Here is a 23,122-nt window from a genome sequence, read left to right on the forward strand (position 1 = left end):
GTCCGCAATGCATCTTGGTAATCATACGATATTTTAAAACATTTTCTCAGAATGGCGGAAGATAAATACAGCCGACGCGAGCAAAAACACTTTCGAATTCACCTATCCGATTCACTGGGGAACTTGAGATGATTTAGATGGCAAAAATTTTCAACCTCGCCAACGAGGTGCTGGCCTCGATTTTCAAGCACCTAGATGGTCTCGATCTTGGTACGGTAGCAAAGACGTGCCAAAGATTCCGTAATGCTTCTCTTATAGACCAAATTTGGCAACATCTGTGTGAAAGAGGTAAATATTGCTTGTCGTTGCTTGTTTATCAAGCGAAAGAGAACGAAAGGTTCCATTTGTTGTGGAAGGTTGTCAATCACATCTAGACAGGCAAGGGCAAAAGAAACCCTGGTTCAATGCAACCTTATTACGCAATCAGAGTTGAGGAAATATTTATTGTTATTTATTATATGGAGAAGAGTGTTTTACTGGGAACTAAACCACTCGTAGATTCCATACGCCACTTCATCCGGGACCCGAGTGGCGTATTTTCCGTATGTCACCTTTGTGAGTGTCGTATCGTTCAATGACGTCACGATTCCCGCCTTTTGCTTTTGTTGAATTGGTTTCTCCATATAATAAAAAGAAAATTACACGTTGGCTCGAAGATATGAATTTTATGTTCTCATGGCAAGAACAATATCTCACTCGTTTGCTTCGCTCACTCGTGAGATATTGTTCTTGCCTCTCGAACATAAAATTCATATCTTCTCGCCACCGTGTAATATCCTCTATGTCTACAATTTTTAGACATTTTTGCTGGGGCTGAAACTTTGTGACTGTACAAGTGGTTAGTCTCGGTTGTTTTGTGAACATCATTGTCAGCACTGAACTAAACTGAGATACATGTAAAGAACTGGACTGTTTTGACACCATTCACAGACACGTGCATAGTCTCAGTGTGAAAATTGCATGAAAAACTTTATGGAGCTTACATGCAATAGGAAGCTTTAATAATACACTGACTAAAACTTCATAGTTTATTCATTTCAACAGGAGAGTACTATTGTCATTGATAGAAACTTTTTACCCCTTTACTAAGTCTCATAAATAATATAAGGATGATTTCTTTGGGCTGCAACTTTTCTCAGCTGAACACAGCAGTATTCACATGCATTTTAACTGTGCTTCAGTTTCAGTTTCAATTTCAGTGATAACTTGTTACCATCAATATTGTCCTACTGTATCCTTGTACATGTACAAGAAGTGAATTTCTTGAACTTCTTTTTGCTTTTATGCAAACTTGTACGTTTTGCATGGTTTCATCATCAGTATGTATTATTATACCAAAATGTTAACCTCTTACCAACCGACCTTAAAAAATGCAATGAAGATGAAAGACAGTGTAGGCATTGGAAACAGGTATCCTCCTCAGCCAGAAAATTTTTAAAATCTAGGCATGCTTTCTACTTTGTAGCATGGTTTTGAAGTAGATAGCTTTATTTTCGTGGAAGGTGTGGATTTTGCCACATCTATGTATCATGTAGACTTCAGTTGTGTCTTTATCAAGCATTATATTCCGCACGAAAAGTGGAAATGATTGCAGGATTAATGTATGCAGTTAGCCTAAATTTACAAGTGAAGACGTGGAGTTGATCACAGTTAATATTAAAGCACTGAATTTGATTTACTTAAAATGACCTTATTTAACTTCGCAATATCATGCATGTATATAAAAATTAGACAATGAATTTAAGATTATAGCACGTGGTGACTGTTAATTTTATTGTACTATGTGTTTAGATTATGGTGTGTCATCTCTTGATCAGTGGCCTCTTTCTTCATTTCGGGAACTGTACATCATTGGTAGGTTTTTTGCTTTGTGTGCTTTGAGGAATGTTGACCTACATGTTGTTGGTAAATAATGAAATAAAAGAACAAACCATAAAGTTTAAAAATATGACAATGTATTTGAAAAATAGGAAACATTTTCCATGTTCCTGTTAAGTAAAAAAAACATGGACACACAAGTTTGGAGGAGCAAGAAATGCTATGTAAAAATGTGATCTGAAGTTGAGTGTTTCCCCATTTCATGATAGAACTCCATAGCTACTGTAGAAAGAAACATTTAATAGATTATGTTATCTTTTTCTTTCAGGAAACACTACATTTACAAAATGTAAAGAAAGGAAAATCAATAATTTATTTGATCATCAAAAGTTCACATGATCAGTTCTGCTTATCAGAACAAATCATATTAGTTCTAAATTTGCTGCAGAGTTACAGAAGTGCAGCATTCACCACATGCTTTTTTACAGGGTGATTTCTATGACAATGTGACAGGTGTATTACAAGCAACTGATTCATATGGCTTATTTACAAATTATTGCAGATATTGTAAAATTCTAACTATAACTTCCTGTTTATAAGCCCTCCCCCCACCCCACCCCACTCCAGTTATAGACCCCTCTTTATGTATCCAAAAAACAGTTGTTCTGGAAATAAGCCCTCCTTTACTTTGTGTACCTTCTCAGCAGTTATTTACCATTATGATGAAACTTATTCATACAATGATCTTTGTGCCCTGTGTACTTGTTTTCTTGCTTAATTTGCCTTGTGTTTCTTGTTCCCAAGAGCATAAAACATCTTTTTATCGTACTCAATGTTGGTTTCATTAGCTTATTTCAATACACCCTTTTACACCACTTATAAGCCCCCCTGGATGACAGCTGCTCTGATTATAAGTCCACCCAAACAGTGTCCCAGATAAGTGAGGGGTCTCAGGTTAAAAACCTGACAAGGTCAGCTACATGACCTGACAAATTAAAAGAAAATTTATAATGATTTGATGGGAACAGTGGGAATTGACCCGTTGGAATTGCTTATTGACACCCTGCATCAAAAAATTATCTGGAACCTTCCAGAAAAACTCCTTATGAAGTTGTATAAACCCAGGGTTTATTAGCAGAATTTTACCGTATGTGAAATTATGAATGTGTAATTTTTATTGTTTAAGCTGTGGTGCTATATAATAATTGTCTTCTCTTAATGCTTATCTATCTTTGTCCCAATTTCTCTGTGTTAAGTGCTACACAAGTTTGGCTGCTTACTTGGTGTATGGAAATGCAACATAAATCCTTATGGTGGTTTGCTACATATAACGGTGATGTTACTGAACATGTTATTATGTAATTGTAAATTAAGGTTGTTGAATTTTGATTTGTTGAGTGGAAAATTAATACCGGTACTTTCATTTACATGTTTATTCAGTATTTTTTATTTATTTTATTAACATTAACGAAAAAAAATCTTGTTCAAGAGGATTTTTCACTGACTCCCGGTTAAATTTTTTTCCAATCTCCTTCTGTGACAGTTGTTACTTACAGGTGAAATTATAATTATTGTCAGTTGTTTATTGTTATTGCTAACAGGTGAAATTATAGTTGTTGTCAGTAGTTTATTGTTAATTGATTTAATAGTTCTAGTCATGCCTTTTCATGAAATGTTTTCTGGATTTTAATGATTGATGCACGTTGTGTCGGAATTTTTACTAATACTGTCTGAAATTCTGAGGCCAACATGGTTGTCATTCGTTTGTTTCAGAACATCTTTTGTTTATTCTTCATTACTTATTAATAATATTATTTTAGAAAAAGCAGTACAGTAGTAATTTATTCTGATTTTCTTCTCCCAGGTTTCTCCAGGAAGGATTGAGGCTTTTGATTGTCGTGCACCATACGACCCTGATATCACAAGTGCATTAAGACCAAAGCTTATGTTCGCTATAGGGGTCCAGGATGGAGAACCAGTGATTCTATGCTATAGCAACTGGGAAGAAAATCCTCACAGTGGAAACCTCAGAGTAAGTTCAGCAATCTTATTAAGCTTTGAAAAGTAATTATTTGTTGATGTTAGCAGATCCTTCCCCCTGGCAAGATTCAATGGGCAAAGCTCATGAAATAAATAAAATAAAACAAGTAGGAATTTGCAGTCTGTGGCACATCCCACAGGGAGGCTCTTCACCCTCTGTTTCCAGATCGAATGGAATTTAGAAGTGTTCAGACACTTGGTTTCTATGGAGGGAGGAAAACAGAAAAATCTTTGGAGCAAGGCAAGAACCAACAACAAACTCGGCCCACTTATGATGCCGGGTCCAGGTTTCAAACCCAGGTGACACAGGTGGGAGGCAACTGCCCTCACCACTTCACTGTCCTTGCTCCGCACGAGAATATCCCAGTCCTTCTGGGCTGTGAGATTCAGTGAAACATGTGTCCCATCCAGGGGGCTGGGCAGCATACACGTATGTTTGTGTTTGATTTGTAGACTCCCCCTAGTAGAGTTAATTTAGTTCTGAAAATTATTTGACATTGAATTTCACTGACAGATAAGAGATGACGTTAAAGGAAAACCACGTCAGTTCTGTATCGAGTGCAACAGCTCTTCAAAGCATGAAATCCCTTCAGACAGAGAAGAGGTTTGTCACGACATTGCAGCCTTGTTTTGTGCTTCTTCCTTCATGTATTGGATCACTGCAGGCTTAACTTTTCAAACAAACGTTGAATGGGCAATTCCATAAAATATCCATACCCAGCCATGGACGGCTTCCATATTTTAACCCTTTTCCCCCTTACCTTTGGAAATTCCAAAATACCCTACCCCCCATTTCTTCTGAATTTCAATCATAAGAAAATTTCCAGTGCAAAGAACCTTACCCCCCTTCTCCCCCTTGTGCTCAAAATTTCCAAACAGTTGTCCATGGTATAGGTAAGTATAATTTTCTGGAACTGCCCGATATTACAAGGAAGTAAAGTGTTTTTCTTTTTCATTTATTTGAATCTCGAGTTACTAATTTGTGTCCAGGGGTTTTGAAAGAACACCAAGAACACCAATGAGAGAATCAAAATCAGACTGTGATAATATTCCAAGTTTACATTTAACTATACTGTAAATCCTCGAATTGGCACCCGGGCACTTATTTCAAATTTAGGAGAAGACGGGGGCGCTTATTTGAGGGGGGCGCTGATTAAATTTTTCCCAAATCGTGGCCTGACATGATCATTTTTTTAATACATCATCTGCGTGTTACAAAAAAAGCTGATCCTAAAGTTTAAATTGTGGCACTGTTAGTAGTTAACGTGTTCAACGTGTTGACTTAACGTGTTCACAAACTGAAACAATGTACATATCTAATACTACATGACAAAAACTATACATCCTTTTTTGTCTCATTACTCATCTACAAAATGGGGGGAGGGGAGGGGGGCACTTATTTGAGGGGCAGGGACATTTATTTTAAATTTTGGCCGATAGGAAGGGCTCTTATTCGAAGGGGGTGCTTGTTCGAGGGGGGCGCTAATTTGAGGATTTACGGTATTTTACCCTTATTTTAATGGTGTAAAAATGCATTGTACTGTATGCCTGAATTACCCCTCCCCCTCCCCCCTCCCCACCTGTGCTCTATTTAATATAAACCCTTGGCTGACCTTGCGGAATTCTGATTTTCTGGAGATGTGGAACCTGCTGAAATGCTTGGTGAATTGAAGTGTTTATTTCTTTGTATTCACTTTATCAAACAGTGAAGTCTCTTTGACCAATCTGTATTATTTTATTTATTGACATTTGTAGGGCATGGGTGTTTTGAGAAGGTGGATGAAGGAAGAGTACAATAACGAAACCTTGCTATCTTTTCAACCTCACATGGTGCAACTTGTTCTCATGAGATATGTTACTATGCACTCCTTGCACAGGTAATCGTTCATTCATTTTAATAAATAATCTTTGGTTACTTTGAACACCTAGGTGAACTATGGTAGTTAACAAAAAGGTTTTTGAAAACCAAATCAGTTACTTACCAGTTAGACTAGTCAGTCAATCTTGAACTGTATTAAAACCAAAACCAAAACCAGAGTAATTGCCTGATTACTTTTGACACGCAATAGAAAAATGCTCTAATGTAATTATCAAACACGAAAGACTGTGACCATGTTTGACCACATTTCCAAACACTGAGAAGAGAATTGAATATTTTTGATGAACTTAAAGGTTTTGGGAATGTGGTCAAACACTGTCTTGAGTGTTTGATAGATCTTCACAATTGAAACTAAAACTAAAGAGAAAATGGAGAAAATGAAGTGCAAATGTAGTCATGGTGTTGTTTAAACTCAACAACTTATTATTATTAGTGAGTTTGAAAATTCATTGTCGCACCACAAATTCATGTACATGCATAATGATTGTACTGTCTTGATTTAGTTCAGATAAGAACTTGTTGCAGCTAGATGTATTTGGAATGGGATTCCATCTTATTATTATAAGATGGAATAACTGATTATTAAGGCAATCTTGTTTATCTGTCTGTATGCTTCATTCCAGACAACCACTTCAGTTTGAACTCCTCAATCTTCAACGGCCTTCCCCTAATGACCTGGTGATGACTCCTGGTGTGTTCAAGGTACTGGAATTGTTGAACAAGCCACTTACATTAGTCAGAATTAATATGTCAGAATGGGTCCTTTCCCTGGTTAAGGTGAACTGAATAAACTGGCCTGCTCCCAATGTACAGTGTAACGTATTTCTTTTAGGTGTTTAATTAGGTTGCTTTGTATTAGTTCCCATTGGGATAATTTTATTAGACCTTTATATATCACTCCTTGTGAATATCACACCACTTGACGCCGACCAGTTAACTCAAGGCTGTTTTTTTTATAAATATCGTTGTTTAAAATAGCGTGTAACCTTTTCTTTTATGTTCTGGCTTTTAACCTATATTCAGTGTGTCTTAGATTCTTGTAAATGAACTCAATTATTGCTGGCGGCTCCCTTCACTATTTGTTGTATTACTTGTCTCAGATATGTTTTCTATTCGGCTGAGCGAAACAAAATAGATTGAATAGAATGGGTCTTCAAAGTAATTGTGTCACTACAGCACTTATCATTAGCTGATGGTCACTTTTTGCAGGGTACCTACAGCAGTCACGGAGTGGAATTGGTCATGGTTACTGTTGATGACTATAAAATGACAGGCACGAAGATAACGGTATGTGAACAGAAATATTCAATTTAAATATTTATGGACAGCTCGTTAGCTTGGTAGCTGCATTGCTCAGTATGCTGTTTAACTTTTTAATGTTTTTCTTGCTTGTATTGTCATTAAGAAGTTTTCAGTTGTTGCGTTGCAATGTTTACAAACAAATCCTATAAGAGCACTACCTCTGAAACTGTCCTGATTGGTACCACTTCGAAAACGATGGGGCTACGCAGGCTAAAAACGGGCAGGATTATCTTCTAGCCTATACACCGATAAATTAGATACCTTTTTCTTTTATTGAAAACGCTCAACAACGCCTACAGCTCTACAACTTTTACGTAATTCTGTCTTCGGGTTTACAGCGGGTTAGCGCAAAAATTCAACGCCTTATTCGGTTTTTGTGACCTCGACGTTTTTAAGAGTTTGAAGCGAAAATGGGAAAGACTTTTGTAAGAATTCGAATAAAACGAGAAGTAGTATATCGAATTGCGAGCATGTAACAATTATTAAATTCTCTATGTTGATTCGGCGTTCAAAACGTAACTTTCGGCTTGAAACTGGCGAAATTCGGAAATTTGACATGTTGAGCTGCAGTTTTGGCGTCAAAGACAGCGGAGAACTGCACGCTGCGGAATCTTTGGGTGACTGTTCTAGAAAGGTTAATCTGTTCAACTGTATTCATCTACAGTTTGGAAACACAGAGTGTGTATCTGTTTTCCTTTGTTAAAAGTGTGTAGGATCAGAACGCATCACATTTTAGCTTCACATGGTTACACGGTGGATTGAAATGGTCGGGAAAGCAATACATTGGTCGTGCGTTTTAATGGACCACAGTAAACAGACTGTATAGCATGTTCAGTGTAGCTCACTTCATCGTCTGCTATAGTTTATGCGAAGTTAGCCATAATTATGACCGTGATTTGGACGTCAGATCTTAATATAGTACTTGTTTAAAGTTTTATGATTTTATTCAAGGTTAACTAATTTTGAAGCGTATCTTTCTGTAGGTTTGTTTGTCCATAGCTAATTATTTCCCCCCTAGTTTATATGCGTGCAAGCCAAGCGAGATCACTCCTTGAATATCCCGCTTAAGCTGTTTTATTTTGCTTGAGTTTTGAAAATAGACTTGTATGCAGTTATAAGTTCGCTAACAAACATGGTGCAACAAATCAGGCCGAATTTTTCATTTAATCGTATCTATAACAAAATTCTCGATTCTGATTGGTTTTTAGCGAGCCTATTTGTCACGTAATTGGCTCGCGATCATGTGGGTGTCCAATTACAGGTATCCAATGACAACTTGTGTGTAATTTGATATCTGCAAATGGTAATTGGACGCCTGGGCCATCCATGTTTTCTCACTATTTGTAAAACTTATGAAACACTACTAACTTATTCGCTCAAAATAAGGTTGTTAAGACTTTATGATCTCGAAATTTGTTATGGATACGATAAGAAATTGGACCTCGAGTCGTACAATTCAGAGAGAAATTTTCTTATTAAAATTTAGGCACGTTTTCTGTAGGTTTTCCTCATGAGTGCTGTTGGTTATTTAACTGAAGAAAATTTTTTAGTCGAACGCGTTGGTAAAAATTCTCCATTATGTGCTAGTTCACTAATAACAAACAATGTACCTACTCACCTGTAGGGAGATCCTAATGTGCCAGGAGGTCAGATAACCTTTGATGTTGACCTCAGACGGCCTATCACTGATGACCTAGAGCCTGCGGAGCAAGAACAAAATTTAGGCGTGTGTCGTGATCGAGAGTTCACCCTACCCTCTGCCTATGAAGCCAGATACACCAATTATCCCAATGTTTGCCTTGCCAGGTATAGACATGATATGCATTGTGCACACGGTATTGCTGGTATTTGCTCCTTAGTCATCTTTAAGCCCTTTGTTCACTTTGTTCTCTTGGTCTTAAGCCATGGTCTCCTGTCTCTTTGTATTCTGTTGTGCTAGCATGATTACTACTAAAGCTGTTTACTTTCTGTAAGTCGTTTGTTTGCCCAGTATGATTCCTTGTAATATACGTTAGTGGGTAATTCTTTGTTAGCTCAATGTTCTAATCTTAACGTTGTTTTTTTCTTGTTAACTCTTTCTTGCTTTACTTGTCCTTCTCCTGAGGAGCAAATTTTCTCAATTTAGACTGTCACGGTTAGTCCCGTATTTTTTCCTTGTGCAGGAAGAGGACAAAACTTAAACCAGGGTCCGAAATTAACTTTTTTCGGCAGGCGCCAACTGGCGACTGAAATTTTTTTTTCAGTCGCCAAATGGAGAAATGTGGTCGCCAAAAAGTGGCAATAAAATTTTTACTTTGCAGCGAAACACAAACCAAAATTTTTGGTCGCCACGGGCTTGCCGGCAAAACATTTGCAATCGATGTAATCAGGAATCAAACCAGTGCTGAAATCATCTTTTGACCACTTTGACAGATCTACATTTCCACCTTTTGACGCCCAGAGAATATCTAAATCTTCATCTAATTTCTTCGCGATGTTCCGTCTCCACCTTGTAATAAATTGCGGAAAGATTTCAGAACATCTTTGGACACCACATCGCCTGGATAAATATTCATGGCGAAAGAACGCACTTGGTGTCTTGCACCCGCAATACGTATGTTATGGGAAACCGCTGAAAAAACATGGCAACGAAGCTTCGCGCTGATCGTCGCTGTGAGACGTTGTGGTAGATTTATAATAACAGGAAAATCGGTTTTATACTTCAAAAGCAGCGGAAAGGTAAAAAGGAAGTGACCAATTGGCGGGCGGCTTTGAATTTTATTTTAATCGATTTGGCTGAAAATCAAAGTTATTGTTAGTGTAATTATCGTGGCATGAAATAGTTAATCGCTCGCTGGCGACCAGTTGTGAAATTCTGGTCGCCAGTGCAAAATTTTTAGTCGTATTGGCGACCAGGAAAGCGCAGTTTCGGACCCTTTAAACGTAGTCAGAGTTGATGATCAGCTGAAGTTGATCAAGATTAATTAACCGCCTTATAGAATTTGGGGTAAAGTTGACTGTTCGAGTGTTCGCTCATCTTCATTTTGCTAAAACGAAGGGGCTTTGTCCTCCTCTACCGCTGAAGTGATTAATGCTAAGAGTAAGTGGTTAGCTGGAGTGTATTGTTGGGTCGACTTCTGTATCGTTTCTTGTGAACCGGTACGCGTGGAAAGCACCAACGAAGGGTCAAACCTTAAAATGTATTTGCCAAATTCGCTATCCTGAGTATTTACCTTTACCAACTTCAAGTGAATCAACCACTGTTTAGCTTGGACCCCGACGTAGTACAACGGTTTCTGTAGAAACTAATCCCTGAGGAAAAATGGAGGGACGGTTTGCGGTCCGTGCGCCAAGTCTGACACTAAATTTCTTGAATCCCGCCAGTAACTCGTTTCGTTTGGCAGCTAGTTAACCTGTTTGTGTCCTGTTTAACCTGTTTGTCCCTAGATATCACGGCAGAGGACAGATTGCTAGTCATGGGTTCATGTCTCCTCAGTGGACACCGGGCCACTTTGTGCTGTTTAACGATAACTTGTTTGGTTTTCGCTGGCTTGAACTGATGGCGTTCAGTGTGTACAGTAGAGCTACTGAACCTTACCTGAGATGAGGCCGACACTGCAAGATAAAAAAGCTTCACAAATGTCCATGTCACGTTATTTGCCGCCAGCCCTTCTCTATTCTTCCCGCCTGAACTATTGCACATTTATAAGACCAATTTGCCCAGGCAGTGATACATTTAGTGATGTCGAGCTACAGTCATCTCACGTTAGATAGGCGAGTGGCTGAGAAAAACTGGACTTAAAGCCAATTTCCTTAGGAGCAGCATGTCTCTTTAAAGTTACAGAGGAGCGTCGGGGAAGTTTGAGAGAATGCACAGAACGGTGTGGAGTTTCTCTTAGGCTGCATTTAGTTTTCCCAGTGTCTTGTAAGTGTTTGTAAATCGAATGTTTTTCTCATCCATTAGAAATTACTTCAGTCAATTTTTTTTTTGAACTTGTGTTGTGATAGAAACATGGCTTTGAGCCAATCAGAGTGCGCATTTATGGGTTTTTTAAGGATACTTAGAGACTTCCTCAACTCTAACTTAAGTCTAATGGACCATTTTCGTATTCTTGGTTTTGGACTGGAACTAGCTTGCAACCGAGGCTAATGCGGTAAGTCTTTTGAAATGCAAATCGCATAAGCCTCCATTGCAAGCTGGTTCCAGAATATGAATATGGCCTATTACTTAAATATTACATCCCTTGTCCTTTAGGGTTATTTTTGAAATCTTTTGTCTTGTGAATACGATTTTCAGGTAATTATTTGACAAGCAACAAACCAAGTTGATATATTAGTATTTCTCATATACAGATATACATGTCACGAAAAAGAGAAAAGGCTAAGTGTATAATAGTTTGTAAACCTTGCAGATTGATTTCTCAAGATGCGCAGTTGTCAAATTAGCACTAAAGTCCGGCCACTTTGTGCTTAGACCTTGGACAAATTGCAACAGAAAAATTTTATAACAGCCAATAACATCTTCATATAGCCCAAGTGATTACAAAGGGGAAACGGTAATATTTTAAAATCAATCGCCATTCATTTGCATAATTTCAAAATGGCGCTTTGCTTGTGTTTTGTTTAGTTATAAAAATTTGCAACAGAAATCAGGCTACGCCAAGTAATTAACGCTTAAAGTGATCCTTACCAACATATAAATTCCAGGTAAAATATAATGGTAAATGTAGATAATTTGCATAAATTACACATGCAGCTTTTTGTTCTTTCTTAAAACGCAATTTGCCAAAAAATCGTCAAGGAAGTTTATAATGTCAAAACAGTAACAAATTCAAATGTCCAGAAATTAAATCGTCACAGAAAAAAAGGTTGTGAGATTAATTTACTGGTCTCGAAAACGGGAAAACGGAAAAACGGAAAAACGGAAGTTTCACTCTGAAAACGCAATTAATGTTTGCCGTCCACACTACGCTGGGGGAATTTGAAAACGCAACAATCACCGGTCATTTTGGATTTGTGGTTGAGGAAACTCGGTCAGGGAAATCACATAACGCTATCGTTTTCGTGAAGCTCCGGTTTCAAAATGTTTTCCGTCCACGTGAAAACGAAAAGCCGGTGTATACAAACCAAATTCCTAATGCTGGACTTTATGTGAAATCCTGTTGAATATTGAAAGAAGTCAGTCAAGGTGTCGAATAGCATACTAGCGTTGAGGTCTCAACCCATCGAGTTTAAACTAGTGCTCTTCACGCATGGAGATATTTTCTATGCCTCAGCGTGCTAAATTAGATGAGTTTCTTTGAGTGCCAGTTTTTGATCATTTGAGAGAGAGAAGTGAGGTTAGAGTCAAAGATGACCATACTGGTGACGTGGGCGTGTTTCACGAAAATTAAGGCAGCGAACGGGTAACGAAATATTTTGGACAAAACTACTACTTCACGTAAACTTAAGGTGGCTCAAAACAGTTTCCAGCACTTTTTCCAAGACATAGATTTTGATGGTCATTATAAGCACACTGTATCGGTTTATGTCACAATCAGTGGTATCAAAAACTGCCCAATCATTGGTGAACATGTTCGTTTCAATTTCGTGGCACAATAAGTTAAGCTAGCAATAGGATGACCAGTTAAAAACACCTTTAATTTTATAGCTTCCAGCGCTTATAACTCAAAAACGAGCTCGGTGAGCCCCATTTCCTACTATCGAATTGTGGTAGGCATGATGAGATGCTAGGACTTTGTAGCGGGAGGGGTCGCTGACTGATCTGTCACCGGATAGACATGAACCACCCCGTCAATTTTCAGAATTTAAAAGTAAGTGAAAGCCCCCTGGTGGAGTCTGGTGCAGGCTCTACTGAGTAGGAGCCAGGATGCTTTAATTGCCTTGGAATGAATGATCTCAATCAGAATTAATAATCCAAGAACCCTCAGATCATGGTGCTTCAATGAACTAATCAACGAATCCTTACCCAGAGCCTGGATTCATCGGCTCCTTTGATGCCTGATGATCCGAGTAATCTTGGATCCAGATACGGATCATTCCAAAGGAAGACAGTCTAAATGGAACTTCTTACTAGAGCTGCTACATTTCTGACCATCTGATGAGATAAGCCTACGCCAGTTGTATAAAAGAGTATCGGTTATTTGTACTCTGACGTAACTCGAAGACTTTGAGGTAGAAGAGAATAGATACCATTTTAAGAGTCAGGGAAGAAGTTGGAATTTCGTTGTTTAGGAGCCACTTAAGGAATTGCTGGAAACGAATCTGTGTTGGACTGCCATTTCATCCGGGAAGGGAAGGATATATTGAAAAGTCTGGTCAGTAAAAACGAGTGGAGAAAGAAAAAATAATAATAATAAAACAATGTTATCGATACGTATGGCAGTTTTCGTCTCAGAGGTATTGATGGAAATGCCTATTAAATGCTTCAACAGTTTCCTCCATTGTTTGACACTGAACGTCACAAGCGGCCTTTTTTTCCAACGGTATGACAAGTTTTAAGTAATCTTTAAAACACTTGAAATAACGTAGCAATCTTTCAAAACATAACTTCCTCAAAACATCTTTACATAGTTTTTGCATTGATTCTTCGTCTTCTTCTCGACCTAAACACTATTGGCTTGTGTCCAATGATGTCCTCAAGCATGGAAAAATTAAGATGGGATAGTTTTGATTCCCATCTACTGCACGAATGAACTTGTGTCGATTAGTTTGGGAGAAATAAGTTTCGCATCGCGGAAAGTCGTGTTAACGTTTTGGTAACAACAATCCAAGCTCAGTGTTTTCGTTGTTTCACTGGCTACCCTTTCGTTCATTTACAACACAACATTTAATTGAATTTGTCGACAGCTTTATTATCAGCTAGTGGCTCTACCATTGATTACATGTCAGTTTTTCTACTCTAAGAATGCCTCTGTTGTTTGGAATATCTTCATCTTCGTATTTGTGTCTGTCTAACGTCCAAGGGCGCTGTAGGGATTACCATTGCTCTTTGGGCAGTATTTGCACCACCACAGGGAAGGGTTATCGTAGTAATTCCAACCAAAGAGACGAACTGCGTTGTAATAATCCAGAGCAGCCGCCCTACAGAAGGGCTTTTGGACCCAGTTCAGGCTCTGGCACAGCCTGTCCATGTCGCGTTTGAATGCCCGGTCACACTGATATCGACTCCATCCATTGCGAGTGCCCTGTGAAGAGTATTGAAATATTAACAACAATCTTAACAACTACTGGACTACTCAAGAGGGTCGACATTAGGAGATTTTCCTTTAACATTCGATTTTTTTCTTTTAGTTCGTGTTATTTTTCAGGGTAAACTAACGTTTTGTTTTTCCGCCTTTTTGCTAGTGGGAAATTGTTAGCTTTTCTCACAAGAGATGATGAAGGTTATAGATTTCTCCCAGTTTTGTTTTCTAAAAATTGACAATTTTGCTCACGTGGACAGCCCTTGCGGTTTTACACGTTTTTCCATCCTCCACAAAAACATAAGAGGGATTACTTTGGGAATAAGACCCATATGGAGGATGAACTCTTTCACTACTCATCCACTCTTGGCTATTCCAGTATTGGGTAATTTCAAGATCAACTTAAACGATAATTCTCGGTTTTCACCAGTCATGTGATCAAAGCTAAAAATAGTAACCATTCAATAGATAAATTCAAGAATCTGGGATATGATAGATGATTGCTATGTAAACAACCTCGCCAAGAGTCAGGTTTCTGCTGTTTTTCATTCGCCCGTTATTCACAGAAGTGTGTCACTCAAATTTATAGAGCTTTGTATGGAACCGCCATGTTTGCGCCCTTCGGAGGGGCACAAACATGGCGGCCGTAAAATAACAAAAACATCTGTCGTTGAGTTTTGCTATTGAAACGAAATAAATGCTTCTTCTAGGGCATCTAGTGCAAGCACCGTTTATTTCGCAAAAACTGAAGCGATAACTCATCTTTTGATCTACGCGACAGTCTTTTCGGGCCGCCATTTTCATGTCACGCAACGCAAAAGCTTGGAGTGCTCTATTACAAAAAGAAGAACTCTGTCGAGCTAAAACATTGCCAAACGTCACGTTCCTATAGGGTCTTTTATCTGATGAAACTAAAACGGCCTCGGAAGGAAAGATAATTTCTAATTTTGGAATATGACTATGTTACATGAAAACCAAGAATTCTTACACAGGCGTAGCAGACGTCGTGTTTGTTGCAAGCTGGAGTAAAGCGGCGTTTGTAAAAATAGGGAAGGTTGCCAGGGACACTACAACCATTAGTGTAGCAGAGTGCTTCCACCTCCAGATTCAAAGACAACATCAGCAACACACTGAACACCACAAAGATAGTCATTCTCATGGCAAAGTTCTGCTGGGGGAAAAAAAAAATTAGCCAGTGTGTTTCACAGAATATTTTTTTCAGGCATAAGTAATAGAGAGCCTGCGAGCAGGCTCACCTTTGAGTCATACACGCGAGCGGCGAAGAGCAAAGCGGTCCGGCGGAGAGGAGTCTTCTCGTCTCGCGGCTTTGCCTCTCGATTTCGCGCTCGCGGCTACGCCGCGCGCGCTTGTGCTCCAACGTGAGCCTGCTCGCAGGCTAAATAAGAGAATGCAGTTAAAATCGGAGAGTGTCAAACTTTGTCTACTTCAAAAATTAGTCAAAATTTGCTTCACAGGTTTAATTTTCCTGAAATTTTAGGTTTGTCCATAAGGGTAGATTTTGAGAAAAAAGCTTAAACAAAGTTTCTAATGCCCAGTCTTCTTTGAAGTCCTCAGTAGTTCATTTTGGCTGTTTATTAACGTTGTATTGTTCAAGTGTCGCAAAAGTTTTCAACTGTATCCGTTCGAACCGCTGAACGCACGGCAAAACTCCTGACATGATGACTAGGAAGACCACTTTCTGAAAACTTTCTCTGCCATGATTGTGTCGCATGAGTAAAAATATTCTAAAAGAAGAAAAATGTTGATCTGAGACGTGTTGCCTGTTTTGTTTGCAAGCAGAATATCACAATAATTAATCGCACGAAATGGACGTACATGTAACCGAACCAAGAGAAGATCTATGTAAGTTGTTATACCCCCCAACTCAAATACGTTTTCCGATTGGAGTAGAACGTGTCACGTGTCGTGGGTCAAAACTCGCTAACTCCCTGGGGAAACAACAACTTGAACTTTCCACTCGCACGTGATCATGTCGTGCTCCTTGAAACCGCGGCAAATTTGTGAGTCAGCCAGCTCTCTCAAGCGAAAGATTTCTTCGCATTTTTTCCTATTTTGAGTTGGGAGGTATAACAAAACACTTGATGACTGGTTCCGCGCGAAACAGTGAGTTTTGTGTCCCCTCGACCTCAATGAGGGTCTCGGGGAAACATAACTCACTGTTTCCCTCGGGCCAGTCATTAAGTGCTTATTATTCAATCTTCTCTTGACCGAACTTATCTCCCGTTAACATTTCGAACCTCAGTATAGGATAGAAATTTGAGACGTGGAAAATTCATTACAATATCTTAGTTTTGAAAGCGCGGTCTTCAACGTTGTATGTAGATGTGAAATTAGACGAAAATTGTCTTTTCCTGTCTTTCTGTTCTAAAACTTCGATATTTCATAAAAAAGACGGTTGAACAAGTCAAATTCGGTTAAGTTGGTAACACGGTTTACCTCTGAAGCACTGAGACAGTCAATCAACAGGGTTTTGCTCGAAAGCAACAAATCTAAAAGCGGAAAAAAAGAAAAACAATGTTAGTAGTAAGTAGATCGAACGTGAAACGACAGGACATTTCAGTGAAGAGGAAAAATAATTTCCACAACTACACCGTTTGGCTTTGGTCCGTTTCTTGTCCGTACAAGCTCGTGTGTAAAATGCCATTTATATAGACTACTGATATATTGGTCATTGACCAAGGGTGACGTCAGGACGGCAGGATATTTGCCGAGTTCCTTTTTGTGTGTTTGTGGGCCGAGGCGCAGTCGAGGTCCAACGATAAACATGCAAAAATAAGGACGAGGGCAATATCCAGCCATCTTGGCTTAACAAGCTTCATTAAATAAAGGATTTATTATATGACATCAAGGGACCATGATCTCTTGATGGCATTAAGAACAACACTTTCTTGCAGGACCCGAGCAGGCAAAATAGCCCAATCTTGCCGGTTGGAAGGTTCGTCTTGCCAACTCGCGGAGCTGGACATGTAATAAATACCTCTTGATTTCTGCATAAACCTCTGTTGTTGGTAATATCAAATTTCTTGCTTACTATGTAAAACCGCTTGGATAATATCAAACTTTCTGCGCAATATAAAACAAATTTCTCAATAGAGCTTGTAGCTAAATATGAGAGTTGTCTCTGAATACGAATCTTGTGGCAAACCAACTTCCTGCGCAATTTAAAACTTGCGTCAAATTGAAAAACTTGTTGCCCAATACACGCCTAAAACCTACAGCAAAATAGAAAACGTACTCTCGAATTGCTAATAAAGAGCGGATAGAACTTGTGACAAAATATAGTTAAACCTCTACAATGGTCACCTGTTCACCTCGTGACAAAATTATCAGGCCGTTGTAGAGTGGCTTCAGTGAGAGCAAAAATTATGGGTCTGCACCAGGCCAGGACAATAACTCCCGCCCAGCTTTGTGACCAAGTGGACGCTATAAAGAGAAGGCCGTCAGCGGGGATTCAAATATAAGAAACCTTTTTTAAATAGAACACTTCTAACAAAAATTAACTGGGATTGTCCCGAATTAATGACTTGCGGTATAGTAGACACATTTTTGTGCAATATAAGACTCTTAACTTTTTAACAGAAAACTTCTAACATAATATAAGAATTGTCCCGAATGAAAAACTATAATATAGAGCTTACTTCTAAATACCTATACAAATTTGTGGTGAAGTATAGAACTTCAATTCCAGCGTAATGTAATTATACAATTTGTTGCTCCATAACTTGTGAAAAATGTAAAGCTTATTTCTGAAAACAAGTGTAAAACGTGGGAAAATCACTTCCTACGTAACAAAAACTTGTTGGTCAATACAAATAAAAGTACTTGTGACGAAGTATATAAGCTACCTCCGACTATGGATCTTGTGGGAAAGAGGAAACTTGAACTTTTCGTGCAATATAGAACTTGTAGCACAGAGCAAAGTCGTATTAGACTGGCTGAGTAATTTGTGTTATTCCAGAATGTCTTCTCGCATAAGTCTTGCTGAAATATAGGCTTAAACTAAATTTGTCGTGGACTCACTCGGCTGCGTCTCGTATGTCCACAACATTTTGACCACTGTGATGACGCATATCGCCGATAAGACTACAGACAACGCTAAACCACATTCGATTTGTTAACTTAAAAGGCCCTGCGCCTAAGAAACGACCGATGATTTCCGGCTAAAAAATAAAATCGGCCGATTTTTATCTCTCAAGTAGAGGTTACCGAATACTATTTAAAAATGAATTTCTTTTGTTTCAGTTTCGCTTTAAACCAAAAATATCGAGCCGCAAAGTTTTTCCGTCTGAAAGCAGCAAAATCAGGCCGAAAATAAGCCCCCGCAAAAAACTGTTCAGAAATTACTATCGCAACGCAAAATAATGAGAAAACTACACAGTGTTGAAGAAAAAGGCCTTTTAATGCAATATCATTCGATAAACATCAAAAAACTGCCGAAGCGATTAACAAATAAAGTTTCAAATATTGCATACTAAATTAGATGGAGCGTTGGAGCTGATTTTAAAATAATTATTTCTCAAAAGTTCAACGCTTTTGAAAGCAATCACAGTGATGAATGAGACATTGGAGGGATACAAATCACGTTTCTGGAAAAACATTTTTCGGCCAAAGTATATTGACCTTGTACAAAGCGTTCAAAGTTACCGTTTTTACCGTTATCCTGCTACTTCGGCGAAACACTTCTCTTTTGCCAATACGGCCGTGGATAGCGTGTTAAACGCCACTTTAAACCTTGCTAGGCATTCAAAGACCGTCCTAAGTAGAAGGAAGTAGAATTAAGAGAGAAAGGAAGATGAAAAATACACAGAAAAAGAAAATAACTCGAAATTACCATCTCCTAACGAAAGTTGAATCTGGAAAATGTCGTCGCGTGACAGCGGCCATTGACGTTATTTGTATCAATAGCGGTGGAATCCAAACGAATGCACAAATGGGAAAACAATTTTAGTGGAAAACGTTTAGTGGAACAATGTTATGTTATTTTTCACAAATGATGGTCACTCAAAAAGAAAAACTTCCCCAACCGCCACACCGTTTTGGCCGCAGCGTGATCTGAGTTATGGGGTCACGACTGGATCTCTAGCCGCTGACCGCCCGAAGGACATTGCAGACTCGTTCTCCCACGCTCTTGCGACCTTTACGTGACCAATGACGTCACTGGTCGCTGTCACGCGACGACATTTTCCAGATTCAACTTTCGTTAGCAGATGGTAATTTCGAGTTATTTTCTTTGTCTGCGTATTTTTCATCTTCCTTTCTCTTTCAATTCTACATCCTTCTACTCAGGATAGTCTCTGAATGCCTAGCAAGGTTTAAAGTGGCGTTTACCACGCTATCCACGGCCGTATTGGCAAAAGAGAAGCGTTTCGCCGAAGTAGCAGGATAACGGTAAAAACGGTAACTTTGAACGCTTTGTACAAGGTCAATATACTTTGGCCGAAAAATGTTTTTCCAGAAACGTGATTTGTATTCCTCCAATGTCTCATTCATCACTGTGATTGCTTTCAAAAGCGTTGAACTTTTGAGAAATAATTATTTTAAAATCAGCTCCAACGCTCCATCTAATTTAGTATGCAATATTTGAAACTTTATTTGTTAATCGCTTCGGCAGTTTTTTGATGTTTATCGAATGATATTGCATTAAAAGGCCTTTTTCTTCAACACTGTGTAGTTTTCTCATTATTTTGCGTTGCGGTAGTAATTTCTAAACAGTTTTTTGCGGGGACTTATTTTCGGCCTGATTTTGCTGCTTTCAGACGGAAACACTTTGCGGCTCGATATTTTTGGTTTAAAGCGAAACTGAAACAAAAGAAATTCATTTTTAAATAGTATTCGGTAACCTCTACTTGAGAGATAAAAATCGGCCGATTTTATTTTTTAGCCGGAAATCATCGGTCGTTTCTTAGGTGCAGGGCTTCTTAAACATTGAAGAACAACTTTTGATCATTTTCTTGACATCGCAAGTTGTCGTTGCAACGGTATAAACTATGGCAGAAGTATCCTTAATTTCAGCTTTAAGTGCTTATAAGTAAAAAACGAGTTTGGTATCCCAATTTCATTGTTCTCGAATGGTAATCAGTTTGTTAAGAATTGTGGGAGCGGTAGCTACATCAGTTTTTCGAAAAATCAAATTTGCAAGACAACATATCTCTATTCCTCTTCTTCTTCCTGTTCTTCTTCCTCTCTGGTGCAAGTACATTTAGAATCTTAAAAGCGATGAACTGATATCTTTGGCGGGAAGCTGTCGAAAAATCACCAGCTTCAAATGGATTGTTTCAAGTGGAAAATTAACTAGAACGGTCTTGCCAAAGGAAAATGTTCAAAATAAAACGGATGCCCTTCGAAGTTGTTGCTTTTTTTGCATTTTTACGAACATGATGGGAAAACAGAATAATCTCGATTTTGTCTTTTACATGGGACGAACAAGTGCAACGAAGGAGGCGAGCAAGTACATCTTAACGGGATATCTTTTCCAGAGGTAAGGGAACTCATAATATCGTCTATGCTGCTATAACACCAGAAGGAAAATATGTAGTGAAATTTAGATATTTATAGTGTAATTAGTTTTAAGCGACTTTTCCAAGACATGACAACAGAATGCCAACAATTGTGGCAGACTTTTCCAATTTAACATCACCATCCATAGTCACAATATCATTCTTTTTGAGCGTTCAGTGCGCTATTGCAATTTTTATCAAAAGTAGACCATTAGATCAAGATTTCAATGAATAAACATATGTCGTTGACTCTTAAAACAGCGCCTTTTGTTGGGAAATTGGGCTAATTATCAACATCTTACTCCCGGTGGGGGGGGGGGGGGGGGTTACTTCCAGAAAAATTGGGTGGGGGTGTGCGGCCCGCTTCCCAAAACCCCTACCCTATTTATGACCAAAATCTGCGATATTCCCTACCCTATTAATGACCTGACCAAAAATTCGAAACCCTATTTTTGACCCTGTTTCAGACCTGCGTTATGATTGGTTCCCTAGTTCAGACCAATGTTAAGTTACCATAAACATAAGTTGTGAAGGGCTTTTGCTGTTTTTCTCTCAGTCGATAATGATGAAAAAGTGGCTTCGTCTTAAAAGCTTACCCATATGAAGGCTAGATTGCAGAAACCATACCCTATTTATGACCAAAATCAGCTAAAATCTATACCCTATTTATGACCAAAACGGCTGAAAACCATACCCTTTGGGGCCGCACATACCTATACAGCCCATATAAGAGAGTACCCCCCCCCCGGGATCTCATTCATCCGAGGATGTTGTATATGTAAAAGAAAACCAGAACTGCATGGAAGCTTACATCGTCAGTTTCTTGAATGTGTGAGATATGTCGCTTTACAAAACTGGAGCTAAATGCTTTTTTAGGTGAACAAAATTGTTCTCTCTTCTTTAAGTAAAGAAGTTCTCGTTAAAACAGGTTTGTGACGCACTGTGTAACAAAAATAATAAAAATTCAAGGTTTATTCTAACGTCCAGAACTATTGGCCAAAACGCTGTGTTTACTCTGGATGTGTCCAATGGGATGACGCCTTCTATTCGTGATATGACTATGAAAGTTTGGTTTGTTAGCGATAACAAGCTCGTACCTCTGAGAAAACTGTCTGTTGTTAAATATAGTAAAAATCGTTGTTCTCAAGTTTAAGGTGCATGTTTTCTACCTTTATTTCAAAAGGAAAATTTATTTTGTAACTGAAACCCTGTTGCATGAGTTAGTATTTACACATTATTTAACTTTATACAAATATAACATACACCATGAAGTATGTTAATAAACTGATTAATGCTTTTTGAACTGTAAAAAATACGCTTTTTCCTCTCTACTGAAATGGCAGGAACCTTTCTTAATGATATAATATTACAAACGTGGCGCGTCAGTGTATCGAAATTTCGAAGCCTTGGATCATACCATATTGATTTATCTATTTAGCTTTTGTAGCAAAACTAGCACACTTCTTTCTTCTTTTTCAGTTGTGAGTTGTTATTTTCATGCAAATCGTGATCAAACGTAGCTATATCCGTTAAGTCTCTAGTAGGCCCAGAAACCAGGATCAAGAGAAAAATAATTACAAAGATTAACTCTTTGATTGTGCATAATTACTTGGCTTATTTTATTTATTCCGGACAGTTCACTCACGGAGACGACGAACACGAAAACTGTAAACTAAGGAGAATTTAAAAGTCAAATATATGAAGGAACTGAATTTAAAAACTGACTGAAAAACACGGAGATCCAAGGTTTTAGCAGTATAGAAGGCTTCAATCAAGCATGAGGGCTGTATCAATTTTACGTTACGAAATATTTATTGTCATCATACACATTTGTTGACAGAAAAACTAACCCGGAAATATGTTGAGTTTTGTCTCTGAAGTTTAATTTATCATTCTAGGTGTAAAACATTTTCAACGAAAAGCGCTAAAGGATCAGTTCAGCACAGAGTTTAACTAAGAAAATTTTTCGCTTATTAAAAGTATAGAAAACTCGACCGCTGAGTTGATAAATTCACCAGGATTAAGGCGATCATCTATAATTCTCGCTGACTGCCAGGACTTTGCGAGTTTTAGTTAAAAGTTTTTGTCTCCAGTTAAGGGTACAGAGCCACAAGGAATTATTTTCTTCGTTTTTAAAGCGGTTGAAGTTTCTTCGCCAAGACAGTTGTATTGTAGTTAGTAATCATAGCTTACCTCCAAAATAACTGCGTAGTGTCTTCCGGGATTGTCTGATGCGACAATGGACAGCTAACGGTATGGAAAAAGAATAAGTGCTTTAGATATAAAGTGATCAGATAGCAACAATGAAACAAAAATCACAGGCTTACATCGACAGCTTGTCAAGTTGTTCAGAAAACGCCTCTGAAAGCTCAGATAAATTTTTCATATTCAACTTAACGTTT

General features: G+C 38.4%; 2 protein-coding genes across 7 annotated transcripts; one reads left to right on the forward strand and one right to left on the reverse strand.

The window, feature by feature from the left end:
• The first annotated feature begins 28 nt into the window (after positions 1 to 28).
• Positions 29 to 10,998, forward strand: LOC110059109 (F-box only protein 31-like). Its single transcript, XM_020765791.2, has 10 exons — positions 29 to 288; positions 1,792 to 1,854; positions 3,075 to 3,151; positions 3,683 to 3,850; positions 4,373 to 4,462; positions 5,614 to 5,735; positions 6,361 to 6,439; positions 6,947 to 7,024; positions 8,664 to 8,845; positions 10,466 to 10,998. Exons 1-10 carry the CDS (start codon positions 138 to 140, stop codon positions 10,623 to 10,625), a joined length of 1,170 nt encoding a protein of 389 aa, XP_020621450.1. The 5' UTR covers positions 29 to 137; the 3' UTR covers positions 10,626 to 10,998.
• Positions 10,999 to 13,846: 2,848 nt separating this feature from the next.
• On the reverse strand, positions 13,847 to 23,118 carry LOC110059112 (uncharacterized). Of its 6 annotated transcripts, none has more exons than XM_089297808.1 (5): positions 23,048 to 23,118; positions 22,914 to 22,967; positions 16,660 to 16,712; positions 15,191 to 15,370; positions 13,847 to 14,205 (listed from the first exon to the last, which is right to left on the reverse strand). In XM_089297808.1, the coding sequence occupies exons 4-5, from the start codon at positions 15,359 to 15,361 to the stop codon at positions 13,972 to 13,974; spliced, it is 405 nt and encodes a 134-aa protein (XP_089153934.1). In that variant the 5' UTR covers positions 15,362 to 15,370; positions 16,660 to 16,712; positions 22,914 to 22,967; positions 23,048 to 23,118; the 3' UTR covers positions 13,847 to 13,971. The 6 variants fall into 6 exon arrangements, with proteins under 6 accessions (XP_089153934.1, XP_089153935.1, XP_089153936.1 ...); XM_089297809.1 differs by having other exon boundaries at positions 15,191 to 15,373; XM_089297810.1 differs by lacking the exons at positions 22,914 to 22,967; positions 23,048 to 23,118 and adding an exon at positions 17,527 to 17,818.
• Between the last annotated feature and the right edge of the window lie 4 nt (positions 23,119 to 23,122).

The sequence above is a fragment of the Orbicella faveolata genome, unplaced genomic scaffold, assembly GCF_042242905.1.
Source record: "Orbicella faveolata isolate gen_17 unplaced genomic scaffold, um_ofav_v1 contig_3, whole genome shotgun sequence".
Classification (NCBI taxonomy): Eukaryota; Metazoa; Cnidaria; class Anthozoa; order Scleractinia; family Merulinidae; genus Orbicella; species Orbicella faveolata.

What these genes read in the sequence shown, in the direction of transcription:
- LOC110059109 (XM_020765791.2), top strand. Translation starts at nt 138, where the DNA reads ATGGCAAAAATTTTCAACCTCGCCAACGAGGTGCTGGCCTCGATTTTC. An exon ending in TCGGGAACTGTACATCATTG is followed by an intron (nt 1,855 to 3,074) that starts GTAGGTTTTTTG and finishes CTCTGTGTTAAG; the next exon opens with TGCTACACAAGTTTGGCTGC. An exon ending in CCCAATGTTTGCCTTGCCAG is followed by an intron (nt 8,846 to 10,465) that starts GTATAGACATGA and finishes GTTTGTCCCTAG; the next exon opens with ATATCACGGCAGAGGACAGA.
- LOC110059112 (XM_089297806.1), bottom strand. Translation starts at nt 17,022, where the DNA reads ATGGCTGGATATTGCCCTCGTCCTTATTTTTGCATGTTTATCGTTGGA. An exon ending in ACTGTCTCAGTGCTTCAGAG is followed by an intron (nt 15,374 to 16,659) that starts GTAAACCGTGTT and finishes TTTTTCCCCCAG; the next exon opens with CAGAACTTTGCCATGAGAAT. An exon ending in ACGACGTCTGCTACGCCTGT is followed by an intron (nt 14,206 to 15,190) that starts GTAAGAATTCTT and finishes TACTCTTCACAG; the next exon opens with GGCACTCGCAATGGATGGAG.